The sequence below is a fragment of the Lucilia sericata genome, unplaced genomic scaffold (genome assembly GCF_015586225.1).
Source record: "Lucilia sericata isolate MDLA Ls3-8-SP2 unplaced genomic scaffold, ASM1558622v1 Contig000126F_arrow, whole genome shotgun sequence".
NCBI lineage: Eukaryota > Metazoa > Arthropoda > Insecta > Diptera > Calliphoridae > Lucilia > Lucilia sericata.
Window position 1 is genome coordinate 459,206 of NW_023994158.1, and position 23,759 is coordinate 482,964.

Here is a 23,759-nt window from a genome sequence, read left to right on the forward strand (position 1 = left end):
TTCAGTACAGCCGAATATAGCACTTCAACTTGTTTTAAATACATTTTTTTTAATTTTTAAAGGATATGTTTTAAGCTTTCTTTTGAGTTTAAATAAAAAAACTATTTAAAGGAAATTTTTTTTTTTAATTTTTAAAAAATTAAAAAAAAAATGGAAACAATGAAGAAATACCTATCTGAATTCCTTTGGACAGTTACAGTAATACTAACCTTGGCGCACGTGACACAAAATTGCCCATATGCATTTTACAATAAACGTATCCAAAATAGATTTTGCCTACATTTTGCACCAGTATGTTTAAGATACTAATAAACAAAATAAGACCCATCTGAGCAAAATCGATATTTTTTGGACACCTCTATTGTATAAGGTAAATAAAAAAGCTTATTTGTTTATTTTAAATGTGTATGTATAATGTACATATGTAGTCATTTTCCCAGGTTTACTATTTTTTTATTCATTGACGCAGCCGAATTAATTCCTTATAACTAGAATAGTTTTTAATAAGAAAGTAATTGAATCACAAAGATATTTCATATATAGAAATTTCGCTTAAAAATCGTGCTCTTATTTAAATTAGTTTGTAAATGCATTAGCTATGTATTATTAAATAACTATCTTTATTTGTAGAATTGAAATAAATTTTATGACATTTTTTTCATATAGCAATATTTTTATATAATTAGTGGTTTGAAACATGCGCTACAAGTGCAAATCATACTACACGTGTCCATAATATTTACATTAGACCAACTCACTCTGTATGGAAAACAAAATCTGAAAGTTTACATTGCTCTATTTTATAACTATTCCCAAAATATTTCATGTGTAGCGATAACCGTTCGTGAGCTGAACCAATTTTAAAAAAGGTACTTTTTAAATAATTTTTTTAAAATTTTAGAATTTTTTTGAAGCAGTACATACAACATGGGGTATCATTTGAAAGGGTTTTTAAAGCAATGTTGTATGAATCATAAAGAACCGTTTTCTCCTCATAAATGCCACATTACAAAAAATAACAAAATCTCAAGGTTTTTTAGAAAAAAAAAGCACCAGTTTTGTACACCGTTAGACACATTTAAAAATAACTGAAAGTATCTTTTCTATAACCGATCCAGTTCATGAACGGCCATTGATAGACTCAAAATATTTTGGGAACCACCATAAAATAAAATAAAACAAGTAAGAAAATATAGTCGGGCGTGACCGACCATATAATACCCTACACCAGTTATTAATATTAAATGTGATTTATTTTTCATAATAAAGCATTTATCTTCAATATTACCTTGTTCCGATACATTTAAGCAATTTATGGATGAAAAACTAATTATCTGAAAGAGGCTTTATATGGGGGCTAGGGGCAAATATGGACCAAACCCGATAAAGTTTTGTGAATGTATTTATATTTATATAACATTCATTTAATATTTATTTGTGCTGAACTTCATCGCGGTATTTGTATTTATAAGTTAATTTTGGGCATTCAAGTAATTTTCTGAAGGGGACTTTGTATGGGAGCTAGGGTCAAATGAGGCCCGATCTTTATGAAATTCGGCGAAGTCATCAAGACTTGTATAAAACTTAGTTGTGCCGCTTTTTATCGATATACAGGTATATTTAACATAATTATGAGCTCAGAAGCCCTTTTCGGGGGTTCTGTTGTATGGGGGCTAGGTGAAATAATGGACCGATTTTAACCATTTTCAATAGGCTTCGTTCTTGGGCCAAAAAAGCGTGTGTGCTTTCATCCAATTATCTTGAAAATTGCGACCTGTACCTTGCGCACAAGGTTTACATGGACAGCCAGACAGACGGACGGACGGACATAGCTTAATCGACTCAGAAAACGATTCTAAACCGATTGGTATACTTTAAGGTGGGTATAGGACGAATATTTTTGTATGTTACAAACATCAGCACAAACCCAATATACCCTCCCCACTAAAGTGGTGTAGGGTATAACTATTTTTAAGCTGGGTAAAATTTATATCTAAACATGTAAAATCGGATATTTTCTTGAAAACTATCGATCACACTAAACGCCAAAATATTTTGGGAAACATCGTATAACATAACTATGTATGTACATATATATAGAGAGGATAACTCAAGCACCATTTTTTGGAGAGTCGGTCTAATATATGTATATTTTTGGTTTTTTTCACTGTTAAAATAACAATTTACTAATAGTGGTTAATATTACATTTGCTACATAGTTAGTTACTATTATTTAATAATATTAAGAAAAAAATGTACATATATTTATAAAAATTTATAACATTGTTCAACAATTAAGTTTGATTATTAGTTAAATGAACATATCGTCAATTTAGTTGAAAAAGGACATAAATAAGATTAGTTTTTCGAAATAGAATTTTTGTATATATGGGGAAGACATCATTAAAAATTAGCTAAGTAATGGTTAATTAACATTTTAAGTTACGTTTTCAATAAAAAACATACATATAATGAATAAAAAATATTATTTATTCATGAAGTTTTCTTTCTTTCAACCCATATTCATCTAATAACATTTACGCCTTTTCTTAATTAAGGTGACGATATACATGTATTTTCTAACCATAAAATATAAAATTTAAATTAAAATTCATATTCTGGTAAAACAATAGATTTTTATTAAATAAATACATGCATATAGAGGATTGTAAAAAAAAATATGAATAACTAATTTTGTCATAAAACTATTACAAATGTTGATAAATATTTATGTATAATTGTTTGATTTTCGCTGTAGAAATTTATATGCCCAGAAAAATACAGAAGTAAACGAGTTAACTACTGGGTTTTTTGTGTTAAATTATTTTACATTTTTCTATTTCTATTTCATTTTATACATTAAAGTTGTTTTTATTTCGCCTAGTTATTGTTTTATGTAGAAAACTGTAAATTTTTCCATGAGTGTATAATTTTGCAATTCAAATGCATCATTTCTAATAAAATAAATTCATACATTGATTGTAAATTGTTATTAGATTTTTTTTTATAAAAAAAAGTTAAAATATTAAAAAAATATATATATTTAAATTGGTAATTAACAGGGCTAAAAAATTATTATTATATTATCATGTTTTAAGGTTAGTTTGTATGTGAAATGGGTTTTTCCTTAAGATTGAAATTAATCATGATTTTTTTCTAATAAAGGTGGTTTAAAATGTATTTTGTAATGGTAACACATTAAAATAGATTTTAATTTATTGAACATTTCTGACTATGTACAGTGTGAATTACGATTTATTTTAGAATATGGGCAATTTCGTGTTAAGTAATCCAAAATTTTAAAATCGATGTTTTCTGATTTGGATGAGTGTAACTTTTCACCTATTGATCCTAGCAAAAATTGCCCATAAGAGTTCAGATAGCTATTTCTTCATTGTTTTCCAAAAACAATTTTTTTTATTTTTTTTAACTTTTTTTTAAATATTTTTTTTTTCAAAAAACCCCTTTTTTTTTCTCAGATGAAAGCTTATAAAATTTTTTTAAGGGCTTTACAGTCCCTTGCGTGTGGGATATATGCCCAGCAAAAAATCTGAAATTTTTGGTAATAGCCAGTAGTTATTTCATACATTACTTGGTAATGAGTGTTCATTATCATCCACATTATTTTATTTAGCTGAATAGGTTATTACTGGTAAAGAACAAGACAATTTGGATTTGTTATGGCTCAATTGTCTAGGTCGTTCATTTAACAAACAGGGGGTTCGTGGTTCGAGCCCTGCTGGATACTGTTTAATTTTTTCAAAATGACATTCATTTATATATTTTTGTAAAAAGCCGTTCTCAAAATAACAAAAATCAATATGTTGATGGAGCATCGAGTAAGCGGCAGGAGTGAGAAGCATAGAAAATAACTGAATGCCTGGGTTCAAATCCCGGCCGAGGAACTTTTTTATTTTTTGTTTTCTACATACAAAGTCGGCCCAAAATAACTAGTTATCACATAACATATTTGTAGGTTTATTTGTAACTAGTTATTTCGCAAAGTTTTTGTAATCAAATTAGTAACCATTTATTAATTTGTTTAAGGTAGGTACATATTATTTGAACCTCGTCGAACAAAAATAATTAGTTATTCACCCCAAAAGTAATTAGTTTCCACGTGATTACAATATTACTTTCTAGATTACTGGGTAATGAAAATTTTTGCTGAGTGTATATAAAAAAAATAATTTTTTAACTCAAGAATAAGATTTTTTTAATATTTGCCACGTAATTTTCCCCTTTTTTCAAAATGGACGTTTTTGTTGTTTTTTTGGGGCCCAAAAAAAGCTTAAAACATATTCTTTAAGAACTTTGTGGTTACTTAGTATTTTGTTTCACAAAATTTCCGGAACATACATTATCCTAAACCCCTGATTTTTGGCAGAACCGAGGTGAACAAATGATGTCGAATTTCATCGCTATACTCGAATTTTTAGCCTAGTAATGAGTGTTAAATTTCCTGAAGGGCCCGATAGAGCCAATTATGGAGCAATTTTCATAAATTTGTTAGAGAGATTTCGGTTCGTATTAAGCTTGTTTTAGACATTTTCTAAAATTGTTTTCCTGGGAGCCACACGCATAGGGGATATGCGAGAATGTTAACCGATATTGCCCTTTTTTTATAAGGAAATGGGTATAGCTCTATCCGTTCGGACTAAGAATCGTCTTGGAATTTAAGAAAGACACAGAAATCAATACACACTCCAACATTTTTGACGATTTTGACGAATAAATGCTTCACTAAATGAGAATTAAAGAGATTCAAATAACTATAAAAATATTAATATGTTGTTCAAAAAAATTATTAATTTCTTATTCTTTAATTATAATATTTTAGCTAGCGCATAATTAAAAAATACTAAAATAATCTAGCTGTGAAATTGTTTTTGTTGGAAAAAAGTTTCCTATCTATAAGCATTTATCATCTTATTTAATTTAATAATTTTACAACCATTTAAAATTGTACTAGTATTTTTCTTAACTAAAACTATTTAAGTAAATTCAAGAAAAAAGAAGAATTTTCTCCTCTACAAACTACTTTTTCTTTACTTTTCTTCTTCTTCTTGACGTTCAGAACTTTCTTCATTACAATTCATTAGCACTGCAATTGTTAAGTATATATTAGTGATTTTTTTTGTCTTTTAATACAAATAATTATACAAACAACTTTTTCTTAAAGCCAAGGCCAGTCATACTATGATGAATGCTACAATAGTTTTTTATATTTTTCATTTACTTTTGCCAATTCTAAACATATAATAGCTGCGAAAGAAGAAAAACAATACAAAAGAAACTATTTATGTCATTTGAAAATCATTTCCTTTTAAATACAAATGATGGGGCATTTAAAAAAAATCTAAAGTAGACAAATGAAAAGTGTACGTACGCACATACATACATGAACGCATTTATAGAATTGTTGTAAGTGGCAGTATTTATTTTATTATGACCATATTGCAAGGATTTCAAAACAGCCAGACCAGAGCAGAGTAGAGTAGATAAACAGGCAGACAGACACATGTATAAACGGATGGACAGACTTAAATGAGGCAGTTAAGTAGGCAGCAAAGAAAAAAAAAAAACTGGTAAAAGTGCAACGAAGATGTGCAAGGTTGTCAACTTAATAGAAGATGCTGCAGCAACACATTGTATTTGCGTTTACAAAAAAACACATGCTCGCAGTGGGTTAGTAGAGTTGCACGTTGTATGTGCTGGCATTGTTGTCACTTTAGAAACATATGAAGAAATGAGTTAAAAAAAACGTCATGTTTTGTAAACATGAGATCTTGTGGCAGCATTTAAAAGAATTCAATCTTGAAGATTGTTTTCTAATTTTTGGAATAAGATGTCATATAGAAAATAAAATGTTTTTTATATAATCTGAAATACTGATTAACGTTGTTGAGAAACAATTTTAACCTTTTACGTTATATATATATATAAATTTATTGATCTTCCTGTCAGTACTGATGTGGCGGATTTGATTTCCAGTACAACATACCAGACTTGAGTATGGCATAGGTGTATTTAAAACTAATTAATTTCTTTCTGTCTATTTTCATAATGTTCGGGTCTCATTTGAACCTAGCCCCCATACAAAGTCCTTTTATAAAAATGACTTGAAGGTGAATAATTCGCTAATAAACCCTAGAACCACGACAAAATTCTGCATACATAACTTTAATGCAAACGTAAATGCCTCTACCAATATATATAAGATTAGACCCATATTTACCGTATAACCACTCTTTCAGAAGATCACTTTTTTGTTAACAAATTGTTAAAAAATATTTAATAATCCATATTTTTACATACTACTCACTGATGTGGGGTATCATATAACCATGCACGACTATACGTTCATACATGTTTTCATTTTGAATTCATTCCTTTAAAATTGTATAAAGAACTCAACAACAATGTTAGTATAAAATATAACATTTTCTACGCAAGTGTCGCCGTTCTTTAAAATGCAGTTGTATCTGTATCTTAATACTACCAAAATACAATAATTCATCTAAATCAAATTCATGTGTACACAGTCACTTTTTCGCCAAGATCATCATCGAATCAATCACATATCACTTGGAAAATATTATTAAGTAAATATTTTAGTCGAGCTATAAACTAATGGGGACTATTTTTGGTTTGTTCGAGAATATGACACAATTCTTTAATGATGTAAATTTTTAAATGGTATTCTTAAAGATATTGATCGTTTATTTACGGTTTATTAATCACTACTTTATATTTACAAAATTTTTAAAAATCATAATCAAACTACAGGTCGCAATTTTGAAGATAATTCAATGAAATTTGGAACATGATCTTCTAAGTTACCGGAGACGAAGCCTATTGAAAATGGTTAACATCGGTCCATTATTTCACCTAGCCCCCATACAACTGAACCGCCGAATAAGGCTCTTAAGTTCATAATTATGTTTAATATATTCGTATCTCGACAAAAAGCTGCAAAACCAAGTTCTATATTATAATTATAGGGTCTCATTTGACCACAGCCCCTATACAAAGCCCCCTTCAAAATTTGACTTAAATATCCACAATTTTATTCAACAATAAATGACTTGAGTACATCTGAGACAAGGTACAATTCAACTTAAATGCTTTATTATGAAAACTAAATCACATTTTAATTTTGTAACAGGTGTAGGATATTATATGGTCGGCCTCGCCCGACTATAATTTCTTACTTGTTTTTTTATTTTTGGATCAAAATAAATCTTAAATCTTTTCCTTAGTGAGCTTTTTGGTATCTTTGTAAGATGCGTGTACGTGTACCCTTGACTCAAGTCAAGGGTTTTTACAAGGTTACAAGCCCTATTCGGGGGTTCAGTTGTATGGGGGCTAGGTGAAATAATGGACCGATGTAAACCATTTTCAATAGGCTTCGTCCCTGTGACAATAGAAGGTCATTTACCAAATTTCAAAATTGCGACCTGTAGTTTGATTACAAGGTTTACATGGACGGACGGACAGACGGACGGACATAGCTAAATCGACTCAGAAAATGATTCTAAACCGATTGGTATACTTTAAGGTGGGTATAAGGCCAATATTATTGTGCGTTACAAACATCAGCACAAACCCCCCTCCCCACTAAAGTGGTAGGGTATAAAAACTTTTGGAAACAATGAAGAAATCGTTATCTGAACTCCTTAGGGCAATTTTTGCTAGGATCAATAGGTGAAAAGTTACACTCATTTGGATGAAACCCTATATGATGAAAATGTCCAAGTTTGAGCCCTCTAAGTCCGGCAGTTTTTGACCGATAGAGCTGTGTCTGGCCTACGATCCAATAGTACTAACATTAGTGAAAATTTCGCAAGACATCGATTTTAAAAGTTGGGTCACTTGACACGAAATTGCCTATATGTATATTCAGCAAAAAAATCAAAAAAATATATATATTCATAATCTAATTCACATTAGTTGTAGCGCCTTAGTTAAACACATTTCACTACTTAATAGTTTACAATTTTAAACTAAATATTTTAATTTCTATTTATATTGCAACTTTTTGTGTGATGTGTGCTAAACACGACACACGTCTTTAAAGATTTTCTTCTATTCGATTTTGTTGCTGTTCTTCTTGTACGCAATTTTAGTATTATTGTTGTTATTGCAGTTTTTTGTTATTCCTGCCATGACATTCAGCATACAATTGAAAATTTATTATTAGAAATACTTGTGATAATGTGGTACTTATGCGAATGATAATAATGATTGCAATAATGATGTAGACGGCTACGACAATGATGATGTTGATGGTAGTATTTTGTGGCAGGAAAGAATGAACAAAAAAGTAGAAATTAGAGCTATGACGAATCTTAAATGCCCAACATCAAAGCAAATTAATGTTTGAATTTAGATCATTATAAAGTGATTCTTTGAGAATTACAGCGATTTTCGGAAAATCTTTTTTTATGGAAGCTTGAAGCAATCGAGTTAGATAAGTGATGTTCGACTCTCATGACATTTGACAAATTTTGGGAGGATTTTGATTGTTATGAAACTTGTTGATGTCGAATTGTCTGGTTTTTTAATCCAGAGACGAGGTTTATAGTCATTTTCAAAGAGGACCTTGGATGAAATATGTTCCGATATCCGGTATGTTTTACAATATTATCTACAAGAATATATATTTGTGGAAGATTTCAGCCCACTATTTAATTCCGAGTAGATTCTATAGTGCTTTCAATAGAAAGATGAGCTGGGCTGTATCTTCTTAGAATTTAATAAGGAATAAATACATATATCTATGTGTTACAAACGGAATAACAAACTCACTAAACCCATCCTATTTTTTGATGGTGGTTATAAAAAGAAGTTGCAGCAGTAGAAAGAAACCTAAGTAGGTCTCTTGTAAAGTGTCGTCTTAGCATGCATTTAAAGACCATCTTAAGAGTCATTGAATGGATGATGGCTGCAGCAGCTATTGGCTTCATAGTTTCTAACATTCAATGTAATAGAATTAAAAGAATTTTATTTATCTAAAACAATGTCTTGTTGGTCATCTAAAATGGTCATAAGATTTGCTATTTCATATACGCACATACGTACTTGGTTTTGTATTTGCAGCAAATAAGTCTGTCCATCTGTCCAATTGTCTATTCATCCATCTAACTATTTCTTGGTCTCTCCCGTCTGTTTGTCTATCAGTAGTATTATTGTTTGTTTGTGTGTCTGTATATTTTAGTTTCTAGTTAAAGCATTTGCTAAAGTGAAAATGTCATTTCAAAGAATTTCTTAATTGTTAGAATCTTATTTCTTTTCTTTTTTCGTAATAACAATATTTTGATTTCTTTCTTTTAGATTTGTATTTCTAAACAAAATGAAAAACTCTTGTTGAATAATGAAAAATATCAAAAAAAAAAAAAAAAAACAAATAATTAAATGGTATTTAGCAGATTGAAAGTTGTTGTAATTAAAAATAGTTTTCTATTCTATCAAACAATGAGTTTAAGTTATGAAGAATATTACTATTTTACTTTATTTTGTTTTTGTATTTTCATTTAGTAAAAAAAAATATATACTAGATAAATTATATTTAACAATAGCTAATTAAAAGTATCCTAATAAGCATAAGATTTCTACTTAAAAAAGCAAACAAGTTGAGATGTTTACAATTATAATATTTTAATGTATTACTATTTTTAGGGATTTACTTTAGTTGGACTTTTAAAAATATTAAGTTTAATACTTGAAGGAAAAAATTTCTAATTTTATTTCTTAAGAAGTGAAAAACTATAAATAAATATTATTTTTTTAAAGGAAACTGGGCTCAAATGAGAAGATTTTTCACATCACTGTAAAAATGTAAAAAAAAATGTCGCAATAGTAGTATTTATATGGACAATTTCGTGTCAAGTGACCCAACTCAAAAAATAGATTTGGATGAAATTTTTACAAAGGTTAGTACTATTGGGTAGTAGGCTAGGCACAAATTTTAAGCTCTATCAGTCAAGAACTGCCGGGGATCAAAATTGGACATTTTGATCATACAGGGTCACTTTTCACTTGGTGGTCCTAAAAAATTGTCCAAAGGAGTTCAAATAGCTATTTCTTCATTTCAAATCGGAATAATTCTTTCTGAAGATTGTTTAAAATACAGGCAAAACAAGCTGAAATAAATCAATTAATTATATTTTTGCGGAAAATTGCAAATTCAAACTATTTAAATTTTAATGATTAATTTTTATTAAAAATTTATCAATGAACTAAATCTGTAAAGTCATGCATATGCTAAATATTTAGCAGCATTTAAATATGTAAACAAGTAAATGTTTATTTGTAAGTACCTATTAGGGTGATCGACTCGATTTTTCAACCGGTTTTAAAACCGGTTTTTTCTGCTTTACCAGTGTCGGTTTTTTCTAAATGTTGATTTTTCGAATATCGAATAGCACGGTTTTTTCACTTTTTAAAAACCGGTTTCGAATACTTTTATTTGCTTTGTATTCAAAGATTATTTAAATTAAATTTTGAAGTAAATAATAATACAGCCCGTTTAAATTTTAAAAATATTCGAGTCCAGGAACTAGGATATATTTTTCTAAAGCACCATTGGTTAAACTTTTTTGATTTTCCTAATTAATTAAAAAATTTTATTTGTAAAATTGATAACTGTTTAATAAAATTTTATTAATCTTAAGATTATATTCCAATTACAATAATTAATTTACCGCTGAAATATTATGGAAGTGTTGGAATGCCTATGAAAATTTCCTAAAAGGGCTTTAGAATAAGCTAGGATTACATAGTACCTTATGTTTAACAGAAGTGTCCATTTTTTTCCTAATTTTTTTATATTAAAGAAATAATGTAAATCAGACGACTAGATCTAAAGTTATAATCTGTTAAACTGTTTAAAATCATTTCGGGCCATGTTTTATTAATCAAATTTAAACATAAACATTAATTTCTTCAAATTAACATATATTTTTTTATTTATTATGAAAAACCGGTTAACCGGTTTTTTCTGAATTTGAAAAATATCAACCGGTTTTTTTGAAATGTCAACTATTCGAACTATTCGAAAACCGGTTTTTGGAAAATGTCGAATAATCGATCACCCTAGTACCTATATGTATATACATATATATAAAAATTTATATTTTATTAAAATAAATAAGTAAATATTTTTTTTTTTTTTAAATCTAATAGAGAAAACAGTTTCTGTATCAAAATGATAAGAATATATTGTATGTAGAATGCAGAGTAGGGGTTATCGTCTCAACACACAATTTAGATTTTTTTAGCTAAAAGTACATACTAAAATTTAAAATCATACACACACAAATACTTAGATGCACGCATACATTTAAAGAAAATTGAGATTAAATACCAAAATAAAAGTAATACAACTTAAATAAAATATAAACATAACTTAATGAAATTAATTGCGTTTAAAGAATTAGAGAAAATATAAGACAACAACTAAAAAAACGAAAGAAATAATTAGAACAAACTCTAATTATGGTCATACATTGAAAAAAATATATATTACTATCACTATTTTAGACATACAAACAATGTGTATTAATGGCTGGGATGAACCACTTGTTACCATAAATCTTTCGGTTTGTGCATTTGAATGAACATTTATTAATTTGGTACTTTAAAAACACTTTTAGAAAATACTTCGCTTCTCAAATAAATTAGGTAGAGACACTGATAAGAAATTTGATAATTTTGTAATATTTGAATCCAATGTGAGGGACAATTTGTTTTCTTATAGTTTTCTACAGAAAAATTATGAAGACGACAATTTTTCTACAGAAAAATTATGAAGACGACAATTTTTCTACAGAAAATTATGAAGGCGACAATTTTTCTAGAGAAAAATTATTAAGGCGACAATTTTTCTAAAGAAAAATTATTAAAGCGACAATTTTTCTAGAGAAAAATTATTAAGGCGACAATTTTTCTAGACAAAATTTATTAAGGCGACAATTTTTCTAGAAAAAAATTATGAAGGCGACTATATTTCTAGAGAAAGGTTATGAAGGCGACTATATTTCTAGAGAAAAAATTATGAAGGCGACTATATTTCTAGAGAAAAAATTATGAAAGCGACAATTTTTCTAGAGAAAAATTATGAAAGCGACAATTTTTCTAGAGAAAAATTATGAAAGCGACAATTTTTCAAGAGAAAAATTATGAAAGCGACAATTTTTCTAGAGAAAAATTATGAAAGCGACAATTTTTCTTGAGAAAAATTATGAAAGCGACAATTTTTCTAGAGAAAAATTATGAAAGCGACAATTTTTCTATAGAAAAATTATGAAGACGACAATTTTTTTATAGGAAAATTATGAAGGCGACAATTTTTCTATAGAAAAATTCTATAGAAAAATTATGAAGGCGACAATTTTTCTATAGAAAAATTATGAAGGCGACAATTTTTCTATAGAAAAATTATGAAGGCGACAATTTTTCTATAGAAAAATTATGAAGGCGACAATTTTTCTATAGAAAAATTATGAAGGCGACAATTTTTCTATAGAAAAATTATGAAGGCGACAATTTTTCTATAGAAAAATTATGAAGGCGACAATTTTTCTATAGAAAAATTATGAAGGCGACAATTTTTCTATAGAAAAATTATGAAGGCGACAATTTTTCTATAGAAAAATTATGAAGGCGACAATTTTTCTATAGAAAAATTATGAAAGGCGACAATTTTTCTATAGAAAAATTATGAAAGCGACAATTTTTCTATAGAAAAATTATGAAAGCGACAATTTTTCTATAGAAAAATTATGAAGGCGACAATTTTTCTATAGAAAAATTATGAAGACGACAATTTTTCTATAGGAAAATTATGAAGGCGACAATTTTTCTATAGGAAAATTATGAAGGCGACAATTTTTCTATAGGAAAATTATGAAGGCGACAATTTTTCTATAGGAAAATTATGAAGGCGACAATTTTTCTATAGGAAAATTATGAAGGCGACAATTTTTCTATAGAAAAATTATGAAGGCGACAATTTTTCTATAGAAAAATTATGAAGGCGACAATTTTTCTATAGAAAAATTATGAAGGCGACAATTTTTCTACAGAAATATTATATAGGCGACTTTTTTTATAATATTTTATTACTTAAGATACTTTTCGAATAGTTTTAGTACCAAAGCAAAACGTAAGCAAGTTAACTAATATCACATGTTAAAAATATAAACTTTCTTGAAGAATCTTTTAGCCTTGGTCTCAAATAAAATATTAAATAAATAGTACTGTAAAGTACAATTAAATACAAAAAAGTACTTATATAAAAATCTTCTTTGTTGATATTTTACATCATTCTTACCTTTAAAGCATTTGCTGCTACTGTTTTCGTTAATTGTGATGGTGCTGCTGGTGTTGCTGTTGTTGCTGCCACTGATGATGTTGCTAATGTTGTTGTTGATGTCGTTGTGGAAAAAGAGAACATTTTTTCTTTGTTGCAGTTTTCCATGGATTATTTATTTTGTAAACAACAAAAAAGGGAATTTGAAAAATCTGCACAAAAACAATCTGAACCTCAATACCAGTGATGTTTTTCTGGTTCTGCTTTTATCTTCTTCACTTTGTTTGGTATTTGTATTGCACTAGTTTTTTTATTATTGCTGTTGTTGTTCTGGTTGTCTATTTCTAATGCTAATGTTGTTTTTGTAATTCGTTTTCTTTTTAATTCATGATCATCGTCATCATTATCGTTGTCAGCCGCGTTGAAAGAATAAGAGAGTGAGAGACACAAACAAAAAAAAAATAATTCAAATAAAACCGACTGACTGATTAAGTGGCTGACTGGTTTTAATAGAAAAAGAAAATTGAAACTAGATTTTTCCTAGACTTATAGACGTGTTGTTGTAGTTTCAGTTCTTTTCTTGTTTTTTTGTTTGTTTGCAAATTTTTGGAAAATTTATCTGTTGTTTTGAAATGAATCTCGAAACGCAAACATTTAGTTAGAAAAATAAGTCCTCTTCTTGGTTTTTGTTTTTGTGTCTGTGAAATTTATAGATCAGCTAGATAGTTGTTGGTTGGTGGTGTTTTAATTTGAGATCAGACAGTGGGAATTCTTTTCTATAGAAATTCAAAGTGAGGAGGTGGCGTTGCTGTGGATTTTAGTGCAGTTTCGTTGAGTTGTTTACTAGAATGTCTATTCATTATCTTTTTGTTTTATTTTACTTTTCACTTTAACATTACGATCGTTTTATGCATCTAAAAATATACATATATATAAGCTATGTTTTCAATATTGCACAGTGGGTTCTAAGTTGTTTTATTAATGATAATTTTTATTATTTTATTAAATTAATGTTTTTTTATACAAATAGTTTTTAATAATATTGAAAATTCGACTTTTACTTTGATTATAAGGTTTACTTGGTATGATGGACAAGATTGATCGACTCTGATAATGATTCAAAACCGATTGGTATCTTCTAAGATGACTGTAGAACCAATATTTTAGTGCATTATAAACATCAGCACAAACACATAATATTGAAATATATTGAAAAGTATTCCTATAGATTCTTTAAAAGGCAGTTCCTCAGGACACTATTGTATATTAGGATCATGACTATTTTTGATCGAAAATGAGGTGGAATATTTTACTATAAGTTAATTTACTTGAGATTGTCCCATTCTGAATTTTTTATATATTGTTGAGTACATTATAAGCATGTAAAGGAATAAAGACTAGACATAGGCTTTAATTAGAGACTAAATCGATTAAAATCGGATAAATAGTTTAGAAAATATACGATGTCAAATTTAATGCTTGTTAAAAAAAATCTTAAAAAATGTGAACTTTGAACCTTGATAAACCGTAATGAATTTGGAAATTTTGTGTGTACCAAGTCAGGTACAAAGCCTGTTCGAAAATTTTAAAAATCCCCCTATAGTATAGTATAAAGTGATATAGTATTTAGGAAATATATATTAGAGTATCCCGAGGAACAGCCTTTTTAAGAATTTTATGTAGGAATACCACTCAATCGATGCGTATTAATGTACTTTTTTTTTTTGGTCCACAAAATGATTTTTAGTGGGCTGGAGATTTATGTTATTTTCGCTTTTTATCGAAATGGGTGTCAAAATTGTCGTATTTTTCAGTTCATACAGAAAAATATTTAAAAACTTGTTTAGCATTTGGTTTTGTTCATTTCAGAATAATTTATATGTCGTTTATAATAGAATAAAAGTTGTTTTGCGGACCAGAAATACTCTAACAGAAATTTTAATTATTTTTACCAACTATAAGCTCAAAATTACGGAATTTTTTAAACCCAATTCGAAAAGATTGCAAAAATTTTTTTTAACATATTGTACTGAAATCAAGATTTTCAATCGGAGGTAGGGAACTGAGGACATTTTCAAAAAAAAAAAAAAATGATTTTTATTTTTCTCGTATTTAGTACATTGAAACGCATCGTTTTAGAGGTATTCCTCCTAAAAATGTTCCACGGGACAACCTAATATATATCCGAAGTTTTTGTAAGAACGAATGATATTATTCTCTAAACTATAAAGGTCAAACTAAATATAGGAAATATTCGTAAGACCGTAGTGAAATATTATTTAGTTTTTAACCGGTATAAATGAAATAAAGACCCATTTTTAATGACATCTAAAAAATCTAAATTAACCCTTTAACGTAAATATATTTTTATAAATGTGGGTTATAAAGAAAAGCAGAAAATAGATTCGGTTTCAGAATTGGTTTTAAGTACCTTGATTTCGTTGGCCTGTGCGATTTTAATAATTTAAAATAAATTATTATTATTTATAACTTTATTAAATCGGGTTGTAAAAAACAATATTCTCTTTATGTGTTTATATTGTGCGAGTTATGACTAGTTAGGAACTGATCCGATTTTATTTGAATATGACTTCTTAAGTAAGTTAAGTTTCGTTAAGATAAAATAATAAATAAAAGTAGTTTTAAATTATGTTTCATTATTTTGAATATTGCGTCTTATACTTTGATATGAATATAGACTAACACAGAGTATTACTACAGTTCCCCAAATATCAAAATCTATATCTATGTATGTTTTATTTTAGGCAAAAATTAAATGTAAGATAATTAATATTATATTTATTATTCTTAATTCTTAATTAAACTATAACTTTAAAACAATATAATATGTATTGTGTTTTTATAAAAAATTACCATTATCTTTAGAGCCTACTGTGCAATGTTATATTAGCAGTGATTATGATAAATGCATCGACATGATCATCATCATTAGCATGACTAGACGCATGCGCTGTGTTGTTGTTTTTTTACTGTCTTTTCCTCTAAACTTGCTGGTATGTACTTGTTAATGTGTTTACAGAATCTTGTCTTAACAATTTGGCTGTCGCACAGTGGTATAGGAAAAAAAAAAGAGGGAAATAATTCGGTAACTTCTAAACGGTTAATCCGATTTTAATGAAATTTGGTATGCACAAAGAGGAGGTGTTGTCGAGTTTAGGTTTTGAATTTGGACCTTATAGGCCAACCAGGGGCCCGGCGGGGGGTCCTCAAATTAGGACACCTCGGCTATGTTAAATTTTTAAAACGATCCTATTTCTTCATTTGAGTTCCGATTTAAAAAAAATTTCGTATATAGAATCTCCTCATCGAGCACTATAAAAAATGTCGTCGTAGCAGTAAATTATCTCTTATAGTTTAGGAGATATTCGCATTTGAATATTAAAATTTAAAAATTTTTACCGTCCTTACTTTAGTTTTTTTGATAATAGCAGGTCCAAATATTTCCGATTTTCGCCATTTTTTTTTTATTTGCTTAACAACAAGTTTATATACCAAGCAGTGAAAGAATTATGTAAAAATCATGACTGAGTCCAAAGTTATAGGCATTTAAATTTAAAAAATTAAAAAAAGGCGATTTTTTGTCATTTTTTTGGGAAAAAAGTATCTTTTTCTTTTTAAGTTATCTAAAAAGTTTCTAAGAAGATGTATATAGAATTTATACTTTTTGGAAAGCTGACTTTACATAAAATACGATAAATGAAACAAAACCTAAAAATTTTTGATACCGAGGGGACCAGGTCCATCCAAAAAAACCCTATTTTTTATGGAAAATTAAATTTTGAGCAAAAATTCTCAAATCGCATAGTCGATATCAAATTATAGTGACCTGTTTTATATGACCCAATAAGTTCTTAATCATTTTGTAACGGGTTTCGATAACCCCGCCCCTGGTATGGATATAATAGGCAAAAAACCAAAAAATCCCATTTTTGGGATTTTTTAAAACTTTTTTGGGAATTCCGGGATTTCTAATAAGAAAATTCAAAATTTTTATTTAATTTTGGATTTTGAGTAAAAAAATCTACCTAACTGTAAAATTTCATCAAAAAATATTCATAAATAAAATTTTTATTGCAATTTGAAAAATTTGTATCTTCGCAAAAACTGAATAAAAAACATTTTTTAATTTTTTTTAAAAAAAGTATTCCGCGAATTTTTTAATTTTCAAAAATTATATACAGTTTTGAAAAATAGACAAAATTACCTTTCCATTGATATATAACATGCCTACCTAATGTTTTTTAAGTGACAAATTAATTAGGGAAAACTCAACATCTTTTAGAAAATTTACCTAGCACTATTATTTTCATCCATATATGTAACAAATTTAAGAGTTAACCTTATGGATGAAAATAATAGTGCTAGGCAAATTTTCTAAAAGATGTTGAGTTTTCCCTAATTAATTTGTCACTTAAAAAACATTAGGTAGGCATGTTATATATCAATGGAAAGGTAATTTTGTCTATTTTTCAAAACTGTATATAATTTTTGAAAATTAAAAAATTCGCGGAATACTTTTTTTAAAAAAAATTAAAAAATGTTTTTTATTCAGTTTTTGCGAAGATACAAATTTTTCAAATTGCAATAAAAATTTTATTTATGAATATTTTTTGATGAAATTTTACAGTTAGGTAGATTTTTTTACTCAAAATCCAAAATTAAATAAAAATTTTGAATTTTCTTATTAGAAATCCCGGAATTCCCAAAAAAGTTTTAAAAAATCCCAAAAATGGGATTTTTTGGTTTTTTGCCTATTATATCCATACCAGGGGCGGGGTTATCGAAACCCGTTACAAAATGATTAAGAACTTATTGGGTCATATAAAACAGGTCACTATAATTTGATATCGACTATGCGATTTGAGAATTTTTGCTCAAAATTTAATTTTCCATAAAAAATAGGGTTTTTTTGGATGGACCTGGTCCCCTCGGTATCAAAAATTTTTAGGTTTTGTTTCATTTATCGTATTTTATGTAAAGTCAGCTTTCCAAAAAGTATAAATTCTATACATCTTCTTAGAAACTTTTTAGATAACTTAAAAAGAAAAAGATACTTTTTTCCCAAAAAAATGACAAAAAATCGCCTTTTTTTAATTTTTTAAATTTAAATGCCTATAACTTTGGACTCAGTCATGATTTTTACATAATTCTTTCACTGCTTGGTATATAAACTTGTTGTTAAGCAAATAAAAAAAAAATGGCGAAAATCGGAAATATTTGGACCTGCTATTATCAAAAAAACTAAAGTAAGGACGGTAAAAATTTTTAAATTTTAATATTCAAATGCGAATATCTCCTAAACTATAAGAGATAATTTACTGCTACGACGACATTTTTTATAGTGCTCGATGAGGAGATTCTATATACGAAATTTTTTTTAAATCGGAACTCAAATGAAGAAATAGGATCGTTTTAAAAATTTAACATAGCCGAGGTGTCCTAATTTGAGGACCCCCCGCCGGGCCCCTGGTTGGCCTATAAGGTCCAAATTCAAAACCTAAACTCGACAACACCTCCTCTTTGTGCATACCAAATTTCATTAAAATCGGATTAACCGTTTAGAAGTTACCGAATTATTTCCCTCTTTTTTTTTTCCTATACCACTGTGTGTCGTCTATTTGTTTATTAGTTTGCATGTGGTTAGCTTTTTGTTTATGGCTTACAAGGCAGCTTCACTTTTCTTTAAACATTTATTTTTCTTCTTTGTATTGAACACATTCTCTTTCTGCATGTTCTGTTTTTGCATTAGAAAAGAAAATTCGTTTTCTATTGATCAGATTTTTTTTATTTGTATTAACAATTATTAATAACTACATATGTACATATTTAAATTTCAGTTTGTTTTGTTGTTATTTTTAACACATTTCTTTTCGCATTATGCTAGTGGTTAGTGTAATTTCTTATTTGGATTTTTAGTTTAAACAAATTGCTGTTGTTTATTTTTTTTGTTTTGTTGTTTTTATTGTTTTTTTTTTACATAATTTTGGTTTTTATTGTGTATGTTATTATTTCATAATCGCCAAAAGACAAGACAAACAAACAAAACAGAAACACTCTCCCCTTAAAAAACACTCAAAATTTTGAACTCAAAATTTGTGAATGAAGACAACCATGTTCATGATGAGGTTTTTCGATAAAAATAAAACACAAACACACAGCGCATGCGCCATAAACTCTGGTATTAAATTTGTGATAATGATCTCTGATTTAAAAAGTTTCGTTTTTTATTATTTTGAAACAATAAATAATATTCTTAATAATCTTGAGAAAAGTTCCATTAATTTAAATAAATAAATAAATTTTAAACTTTTTTTAATTTTTTATTTACATTTTTTTTTAATATTTTTTAAGTTCGTTTTTTCTCTCGTTTTTAGTTTTTACAATTTGCAAATAAATTAAATGCTAAATTTTAAAAGTAATAAACAAATAAAATCAATTAATTTTTCAATTCTCCGCTTTATCTAACTAACCGTTCGCTTAGTAATTTCGCTCAATTGTGTTGATTGAGATTTTGCAGTTAATGTTTGTTACCGCTTGAAAATTTGATTTTGTTTTGTATGCGAAAAAGCTTTTCTTTTCTTTCATCAAGCTTCTCTTGTTGCTTACTCCCCATGGATCTTGTTTGTTTTGCTAAAAAGATTTCTTGTTGTATATATGTATGTAAGTATGTATTATTATATGAGTATATACTACATACATACAATTTTATTATTTTGCTAAACCGGTTTCTTTAATTAAGTATTTTTGTCTAAGCTTTGCCTGTGCCTCGTGTTTTCTTATTTTGTTGTTTATTTGCACCCGCCTCTTTTTGTCTGATCGATCGATCTGTACATCCATTCATTAAACGCGTGTTAAAGCTTTTCTTATGCTGGGCTAAAGACCAGTAGCTTTTGTGCTTAACTTTAAGACAAGTTTTGTTGCTGTTTACCTGTTTCTTTTTAGCTCTAGTTAGTTGTTGTATGTATGACATTTTGCAAAAATGTTTTTGTTTTACAAAAGCTGCAACTTACACTCGAAATAAAATGTTAAATTTTATTTAAGTTAAACTACAGATTTTGTTTAAAGTATGAATTGTAGGAATATAAGAACTGTATTTGGAAGTAAGATCTCTATAAGGACTAGTTTATGCAGGATTTTTTAAACGAAACAAAATATGGAAATACTAATTAACTGCCTGTTTCACAATATCGAAACTACATTTTCCTTCTTATAAACATATTGAAAACAAAAACAAAATTTTCATTTTATTTGTTGTTTTCAATATATGCATTTAGAGAAACCGGCAGTAATTTGTAAGACATAATTGATATGAACATTAAAAAGTATTAGTGTTATATATTCGGCATTGCCGAATCTCATCAAATTATATGCCCTAAAATAAAGAGATTTTCTTAAGGTTCCCTTATATACACATTGATATTTGTGAATCGATTCATTTATTAGATTTATCTTGAATTTTATCATCATTTGTATCTAGTATATCGATATTAATATGAAATAAAAACTTGTTTTTTATTTGCTCAAAAAAAACTTTTAAAACCAAAGTTTGTTTTATTTAGTTCTTATATTAAGGAAATTTTATAAAATTCAATAAATATATTTACGTTTAAGGGTTAATATAGATTGATGCCTGTATTAATATAAATATTAAAATATAAATTTTTCTCAAATTTCATATAAATCGGTTGAAAACTAAATAATATTTCACTACAGTTTCACTCAAATTTCCCAATATTGTATAACTTGACCCTTAAGGTTTATGTGTTAATATTATTCGATTTTACTAATCTTTGAAGGTTTTATATAAAATGTTGCCAAAAAAAATAGTTTACCCAAAATTCAAATCCCATGTACCGCTAATCAGAGAGAGATATTGATTTTTTTACATTTATATTTTCTTTTTCATTTTCCATAAATCACATAGAGATGTTCTAAAAATTTTTAAAAATGTTTAACATTTTTTGTTTCTACCCACCATCAAAAAAGATGAAAGATTTTGTCATTCCGTTTGTAACACATCGAAATATTGGTCATAGACCTACAAAAGTATATATATTCTGGGTCTTTATTAAATTCTAAGACGATCTAGCCATGTCCGTCTGTCTGTCTGTCTGTCTGTTGAAAGCACGATAGAGACCAAACGGAATAAGCTAGAGGTTTGAAATTTTGCACAAATATTATCTATAGAGAAAATGGTCAATATCGGTCCACGTTTTCGGATAGCACACATACAAGTGGACTGTCGAAAATCTGCTTTAACGGGCATATCTGCTTTAAAAGTACGAGTATAGCGATGAAATTCGACCAGGGTACGTAAATGTTATGACTTTTATTATGAAAGCCACAAAATAAGTGTTATTTTTGACTTTTATTTTTTTGAGCAAAAACAAAAGTTTTTTTACTTATATTTTTTCGGGCAGAAATAAAAGTTATTTTTTGACATTTATTTTTTCGATCATTAATAAAAGTTATTTTTTAATAAACAAGATTTATAGGAAACCAAATCTTCCTATCTAATTTTATGAGCATCGGTCCATAACTGAACCTTCCCCTCATATAAGGTCCTCTTTAGGAAATTACTTTAAAGCTCACTGCAGGCTTATAAATATGAGAATAGCGACGAAATGCGACATAGTCAAGTTTTAGAAAAAACATTAAAATTTTATGAGGATCAGTCCATAAATGACCCTACCCCCCATGTAAGGTCACCTCCAGAAAATAATTTAAATTAAAATTTGACATAAATAAGTCTTGTAATACCAAAGATATCTCTATATATAAAACCCCCTACAGAAAATGACTTTAACACACATAACTGGCAGGATCAGTTCATAATTAACCCTTATATAAGATCCCTATTTTCCATATATCCCCTCTTGTAGAAAATCAGTACATTGTCAACAAATCATTCACTAATGATGGTATTAAGATAAAATTCGATACAAATTACTTTTTGGGATATATTGTACACTGCACAGTGGTATAGGAAAGAAAAAAGAGGGAAATAATTCGGTAACTTCTATACGGTTAATCCGATTTTAATTGGTATGCACAAAGAGGAAGTGTTGTCGAGTTTAGGTTTTGAATTTGGACCTTATAGGCCAACCAGGGGCTCGGCGGGGGGTCCTCAAATTAGGACACCTCGGCTATGTTAAATTTTTAAAACGATCCTATTTCTTCATTTGAGTTCCGATTTAAAAAAAAATTCGTGTATAGAATCTCCTCATCGAGCACTATAAAAAATGTCGTAGCAGTAAATTATCTCTTATAGTTTAGGAGATATTCGCATTTGAAAATTAAAATTTTAAAATTTTTACCGTCCTTACTTTAGTTTTTTGATAATAGCGGGTCCAAATATTAGCAATTTTTTTTATTCGCTTAACAACAAGTTTATATATCAAGCAGTGAAAGAATTATGTAAAAATCATGACTGAGTCCAAAGTTATAGGCATTTTAATTTAAAAAATTAAAAAAAGGCGATTTTTTGCCATTTTTTTGGGAAAAAAGTATCTTTTTCTTTTTAAGTTATCTAAAAAGTTTCTAAGAAGATGTATATAGAATTTATACTTCGCAAAAACTGAATAAAAAACATTTTTTAATTTTTTTTTTAAGTATTTTATGTAAAGTCAGCTTTCCAAAAAGTATAAATTCTATATACATCTTCTTAGAAATTTTTTAGACAACTTAAAAAGAAAAAGATACTTTTTTCCCAAAAAAATGGCAAAAAATCGCCTTTTTTAATTTTTTAAATTAAAATGCCTATAACTTTGGACTCAGTCATGATTTTTACATAATTCTTTCACTGCTTGATATATAAACTTGTTGTTTCAAATGCGAATATCTCCTAAACTATAAGAGATAATTTACGACATTTTTTATAGCGCTCGATGAGGAGATTCTATATACGTAATTTTTTTTTTTTAAATCGGAACTCAAATGAAGAAATAGGATCGTTTTAAAAATTTAACATAGCCGAGGTGTCCTAATTTGAGGACCCGCTGCCAAGCCCCTGGTTGGCCTATAAGGTCCAAATTTAAAACCTAAACTCGACAACACCTCCTCTTTGTGCATACCAAATTTCATTAAAATCGGATTAACCGTTTAGAAGTTACCGAATTATTTCCCTCTTTTTTTTCCTATACCACAGTGCACTGTATCAAACCTTATAGATTCGGCATAGCCGAATATAGCATTCTTAATATTTCTTATTGGGATCAGTTTTAAAGATAATTTCACCTATTGAATTCTATGACGATTGACATACAAAGCCTTTTCATATTGATGTCAATATTGTGAAACATTTAGTAAATTTTATATCATATTTAAGTACCCTTCTGAAACGTGTTTGGGTTTCACATATACCCAACATATTTTGGCTTTCATTTTCTTCGTCTGTTGATCTGGACCTTCTTCAAAAAATATC

At 28.0% G+C, this 23,759-nt stretch overlaps 1 protein-coding gene across 2 annotated transcripts in view; it reads right to left on the reverse strand.

Annotated features, from left to right (window-relative positions):
- The window catches only part of LOC119600900 (DNA-binding protein D-ETS-4), a 61,887-nt gene extending 42,053 nt beyond the window's left edge, over positions 1-19,834 (reverse strand). Inside the window, exons 1-2 of one of the 2 annotated variants that reach the window (XM_037951478.1) lie at positions 19,665-19,834; positions 13,337-14,229 (exon numbers count right to left, since the gene is read on the reverse strand). In XM_037951478.1, coding sequence (XP_037807406.1) covers positions 13,337-13,483 — 147 coding nt within the window. In that variant the 5' untranslated portion in view covers positions 13,484-14,229; positions 19,665-19,834. The remainder of the gene's footprint in view (positions 1-13,336; positions 14,230-19,664) is intronic. The other variant, XM_037951479.1, reaches the window with a different exon arrangement.
- Between the last annotated feature and the right edge of the window lie 3,925 nt (positions 19,835-23,759).